The sequence below is a fragment of the Rhea americana genome, unplaced genomic scaffold (genome assembly GCF_003343005.1).
Source record: "Rhea americana isolate MKP2758 unplaced genomic scaffold, rheAme1 scaffold_51, whole genome shotgun sequence".
NCBI lineage: Eukaryota > Metazoa > Chordata > Aves > Rheiformes > Rheidae > Rhea > Rhea americana.
Genome location: NW_028186657.1, coordinates 3,141,170 through 3,147,169, shown reverse-complemented (window position 1 = coordinate 3,147,169; position 6,000 = coordinate 3,141,170). Strand labels below are relative to the sequence as shown.

Sequence of the window (6,000 nt, the reverse complement as noted above, 5' to 3'; positions counted from 1 at the left end):
AGGGAAAACAGACACTACATGATGACTGTAGTGAACTACTAAGATTAAAACAATTAAAACAGTGGGAACAAAACAAACATAATGGGACAAAAATTGACAGCAACTGTTTCAGAGAAACACCATCAAATGGAAAATCAAGCATTCCTTCTTTGCCATTAGGCCCACAAAAATCTTTTTCTACATGCAGTTGAGATGAAGAAGAGGAAAGAAATGTTAGGAATTTTGGAATCATGCCTAGCAGAGGGATGTTTGGAGCAGCAGAATTAAAATGATTGATGCACTTTTCCTTTTTTGTTTGTTTATTTTTCTTAGAAGTATGATAAATGGCTCCTTCACATGCCAAAAATTACAAGACAGGTAGGATGCTTTGGTTTGTTTGTTTTTGTAATATCAAAATTAGGATACAAGATTGAGGTTAAAAAAATAATAAAAAAAAGCAGTCCTGCATCCTAATTTCCATATTTGCAAGATAGAAAACAAACGCTGGAGAGAGTGTGATGGAAAACATGCTAAAGCTATGAGAACATATCGACCTTCATTTGGAGGGCCTCAAGACATTTTAGAGCCTGAACTGCACAGGATGGAAAAATTACCTTTTGGACCACATGCACTGCATTCTGCATTCATGAGCTTCTCTAAAGCTATCTCCAGGAACTGCTAATACTGGAAGTGCTGAATGCAATTTGTGCTGACCTAATAATTAATTAAATGTCTCTGCAYTGAGTTATGTCAGCAAGCAAATATAAGGTCATGTCTACTATTTTGGTCAAAGTATTTTGATCAAAGTATATTTAATAAATCAGTTATGGAGACCTTTGGACAACTGGACAATCAGACTACTTAAAACTGTGTCTCCTGAGCACTTACTAGTCCTGGTAAACCCTTACAACTCATATTCCTCATGCCTGTAACATGAGGAATTTACATGGCCAGTGCTGAAGGGAACAGCACCTCCTACATAACTTGCATTACCCTGTGAGTTTGCGGGTTGCAGTAATGCTGCTCTGAGCAGGTGAGTGCAAGACATACTCTACAGGAGCACTAGCTCATGTCCAGGAAGAGTATAACTATGTTCAGTATCCAAATTTTGCTATTAACTCAGTTTTTAGTTTGAAATTTTTAAGAGTTCTTAAGAGACTTTTAAAGGAAGGTCTCTGAAGTTATTTTGCATGGCAACTGGAAAAGGCATGTGACAGCTGGAGGTCTGGGCTCTGAAATTTGTGCCCTTTTGGATTGCCATAAAATTAGCACTTGCCAGAAGGTAACTCTCTGAATTGACTCAGAGAATTAGAATGTGTGTCTTTTGCAGGACTTTCTAAAAACTGGCTTCCTACCCTCTCAAATAGTATTTCTTTGAAGGGCAACACCAAAATGCTCTCTCCAAAAGAGCCCCCTCTGTAAGCATGGCTCCAAGCCAGTGTAATGCCATACTGTGCAAAGCTGTGCATTCACATGGCACAGGGTGAACGTCCCTTCCAGATAACGCTCTTTGAAAACAGTGGTTACACCACAACAGCCCACCTTCCATCACCTAACACTGCAGACACATTCATAGCAAGTAGATCAGCCAGGATCCAATTTCAAATGCATGGCTTGAAGGATTAGTCATTCCCATTGCTGCTCAATGGGAGCTGGGTATTTTAATTCTCTGCACATCACGTTGAGTGTTCATACCCCTTTCCCTTCACCTCCCCCRCCTCCTTGCCCCAAACTTTTGTGATTATCATGGCAATGGAGATTGAACTGTGTGGATATACACTGATTTGCTGGGTGGTTTGGCAAAGGAAAGCAAAGCCAAGCTACTTACCTCAGTGCAGACCCCTTTGGCGTTGCAATACCATAGCCTTTTGAGTCCAAGTTACCTCCCACCTTCATGGTGTCACAAGGCTTGCGTTGCTCTATGTACTCATTCATTGTGGACTCCAAGAGGTAGGCATACTTCCCTTTCGACTTCCTCACTCGAATCATGCCCTCTTCTGTAGTCCTCACAAAAACGGAGGGTTCAGCTGACTTCATGTATGTCCACATCTTCTCAAACACTGCTATTTTGGATCGCTGCATGGGACAGCAGAAACCCAACACAAGCATTAATAGCAGTTTGGGTACCAGCCAAATTTCCAGGTGGACTGAGTGCATACCCATGTGCCGGATAGGCCAAGGAAGTCAAATAGGGTAATGTGATGTTAATGAACCTCATGCTGTTCCCTGCACCAGGGCCCAGATAAACCCTGTCACCTCCTGTCACAGCAAGATTACGATATTTGCRTGTGTTAAATTATTTTGCTGATCACAGGGCAAATGAAGTTTGGATTTTGGAAGTGCTCAGATTAATCTGGGGAAGCGCACAGATGTACCACCTGTTTACAGCTGCAGAATATCCCATGTAATGGAGACACTGCCAGTCTTCTGAGTGGCATAGGGATAGCTGCATTTTTGCTGCTCTAAGGACAACCCCCGCACTTCCTAATATGTGAAGGGGAAGAGAAAGTAAAAGACAGTCCTGGGGTGAGGATGAGAGAGGACAGGCCTGGAGGCCTGTGCTTGCTGTTTAAGGAGAGGGAAAGGGCAGGCTCTGAGAGTACCTTTCCATCTTCCCTTGCTTCTRCTCACACATGAGCAGTATCTGCCACAACCTGGTCCTCCATGTATATGATAAATTTATAGTCACRGCAGGCCTCTGGGACAGGCAAAGTGTGCAGCAGTGGTTTCACTGTCCCTGACATCGTGCAGCCACTGAGCCCCTTGCCTGTGCCAGGAGACAGCCCTGATACCGCTATAAGTAGGAAAACAAGGGGTTTCAAGGTCAAAATGTTTGCATTAACGTTTCCCTTTTACCCTAAAAAATTCCTTAGTGGAGCCAGCTTCCAGGGTCCCATAGGCGATTTCTGTCTGTTTGGCCAAATCCTCTGCGCTTTCGATGGGAGAAACCATCCTTTCCACTGTCAGGAAGGCAGCCAGGTTAGCTGTGTAGGAGGATATGATGATCAAGGTGAAGAACCACCAGACGCCACCGACTATACGGCCAGAGAGAGACCTGGACGTAGAGGGGAGAGTTAGGCTGAGTGTGAGGGACRAAAGGGTATAGACCATTCCCACAAGCCCATCATTTATTTAGCCAGGCATTTACCCAAAGTCATGTTTGCTAGACACTTCCTGGGAAGTCAAAGGTCTCTCTCATTCCTTGACCTATTTTTCAAGGTGTCAGTGTAATTAGAGGGGGGAAAAAATCTCACCAGTGGCAACAAAATATTCTCATGAAAGCGAACGAATTTGCTTTGATTTTCAATTCCTTTCAAAGTACGTAATAACACTAATAAAATGTGGTGACAACCAGGAAGTTTTAGATTCCACGGCAGGATCATGCCCATCTGAACAAGAGGTCGAGCAAGGTCCTTGTTACGGCTTGTATCCACAGCGAGAAGGAGCACTAGCATGGAGTCAAACCAGTTATACAGACCAGAGTGGATCACCTGGATAGCTCCTCCTGAAGTTTTAAAATCAAAACTCATGACATTCCTAAAAGATATAGTGAAACTCAGAGAGAAGCTTTAGCCTTAATGAGTAATTTGCCTACTGACAATCTCTGTATTCAGCAGAAGGTTAGAAAAGATGTTCATAATAGCACCTCACAGTCTTGGTATCCTGCACTCACTACAATCAAATAGACAATTATCTGTAGCCACYGGAGAGATACAGAGACAAATAAGTCAAGCAGGCATTAATTTATATTTAAATCATTTCAAATAATTTTTAAGAGCTAAAGATAATTTTTAGGATGATGTCAGAATTCATGCATTCTGCCTGAGGTATTTGTACTCTTTTTCTTGAGATGCAGAGCACTGTTTTGAATAGAAAGTAACTTATAATGCTATTTTACAAAGCTGGACAGTCAGATGAGGGAAGACCTGTTCATGAGAAACTGTTCATTGCTTCAAGCGAGATTGCGCCCTGGCATTATCTTTCTACTGACTGGGTCAATCCCCAGAAATATGGTTTATTAGATGGTGATGGAGATATTTCATTCTAACAAAGGACCCTGAACCAGTCCACGTCAGTGTGTGCCACTCGCTGTTGGGTCTGCATGAAATCTTGGGTCTTACTGCTATGGTTTTCTGRGGGTTAACACAACCTGAGAAACAGACCTGCATGCTCCGCTGCTCCAGCGAGGGAGAAAACACACAATGCTAATTAGATAAATTAGAGCCAGAAAAAGACTAAACTCACATAGCCTACCTGCTGCATGACTTATCTAGATTACACACTTCTGCTCTGTCCAATCTAGTTTTAAATGCTGTTCCTTCTAACAACACTGAAGCTCCTCATTTAGATCAACTCAACCTGAAATCTCTGTAGTCAAAACACTCAGCTCCTTTCTAGCAGAAAGTAGGCACCGGCTTTGCTCAGCAACAGAGTTCCCACATGCTTTTGCAACACACGGGGCAGAGCAGAAAGCACACATTTTAGAACAAGGAAATAAAGATCACTGCACCACACATGCTGTCGTTCCCTGCTCCCCAGAGGACAGTCACAGGACCTTTCATTGGAGCAGAGGAAGCGAATTACAGGAAACACAACTGCAGTAGACTATAGGGTCAAAGAGAACAAGTAGTTTATTTTACAGTTGTGTGTCTGAAATGACTTTTCCTGCGGTTAAAACTAGGTTGGGGTTTCTTTGGCAAAGGGGTTTCATTTTTGAATAAGAGTGTCTGCCTTCCCCTCTGATTACTTCTTCCATGGGCTTTTCTGAAACTGGAAGTAAAGTCCGTCTCACTATAAACCCAAGCAAACGACTTCAAATGGCCCACTTCTGTGTTTTCAAGAAAGTAAGTATACAGGAACTATCCCCAAGGCAATACTATAGAGAGTTGACAAATTCTTTTCTTAACCATTTACATCTTAAAAAGCAATAAAAGCATGACAGCAAGAAGCTTTTCTCAAGTCTGCAGCCCACCAGCACAACTCTTGACCATAGGCTATATGCTGGTCATCCTGGCCCACAGTGCCTCATGCAGGCCTCCTCCACTGTTGGCAATTACAGCATAGTGCACAGACAAGYGCACAGATGGTCTCTTGTCCTGAATTAACATCTTGCCGAGCCTCCCCAGCTCTGCTAGTCAGAGAGTGGGACCAGAGGTTGGCAGTGGGAGTGCTGAGTGCTGCGGGAGAGGCAGGCTGGTAGGGAGCGCTCTTCTCCTCTATCCTTGACTCTCCAAGATCGAGGAGTTTGGTTTACTTTTATTGCTGAGACACTCCTCAAACAATTTAAGATTAACTGGCACCTCAGGGACAATTCACCCTGTCCATCTCAGGTTGGGAAGAACTCCCTTTGGAGACTCCACCTCTATTGACTGGCAAAGGAGCCTGGATGACTAGCTTGGACTAGACAGCTATTTTTTAAGGAGCTAAATTTAGTCAAGTTGCAGGTCACCTCTATGCTTCCCACCTGCGGAGAGTTCTCAGCCCACAGGACTGTCAGCACAGATGTATTTACCTTTCGTTTCATATTTGGAGAGGGATCATGGCAGAGAGGCAGATATGGAGTCAGCTCACACATCTTGAGATTGACATGGAAGAGGAAAAAATACCTTTCTCTAATTAGTCTGGATGATGTGTGCTTAGGGAAGGAAGCACTTTGAAAAGGCACAGAGGCATTAAACAAAAGTAACAAGATAATGTCAAATACAACAATCTCTGCTGATGAAGGCCACTTTGAGCTGGCAAAATCCATTTGCATGGCAAATAATCACATTCATCTCCAGCTGCAAATTATATAGCTTTTCCTTCCTGATGAAGCTGGGATATTTCTGCGATTTGTTTCAATCCCATCAACTGCAGTCAGCCGGATTCTTGCCTTTAGACCTTAAACACCTCAGCTATATTCATTACTGGCTTATCCCAYGGGGGCTGCCTGCTGTCAGCTGCAAATGGCTTATGCTTCCTGGCTCTGTACCTGGCATTAACAGGACAAAGAAGTAACTATGTGTATTCAGACTTGGAAGC

At 43.3% G+C, this 6,000-nt stretch overlaps 1 protein-coding gene across 2 annotated transcripts in view; it reads right to left on the bottom strand.

Moving 5' to 3' along the window:
• Window positions 1-6,000, bottom strand: part of GRIA1 (glutamate ionotropic receptor AMPA type subunit 1) — a 128,698-nt gene that overhangs the window by 16,055 nt on the left and 106,643 nt on the right. For both annotated transcript variants that reach the window (XM_085317923.1, XM_085317922.1), the window contains exons 12-13: window positions 2,836-3,034; window positions 1,808-2,055 (exon numbers count right to left, since the gene is read on the bottom strand). In XM_085317923.1, the coding sequence (XP_085174049.1) occupies window positions 1,808-2,055; window positions 2,836-3,034 (447 nt within the window). The remainder of the gene's footprint in view (window positions 1-1,807; window positions 2,056-2,835; window positions 3,035-6,000) is intronic.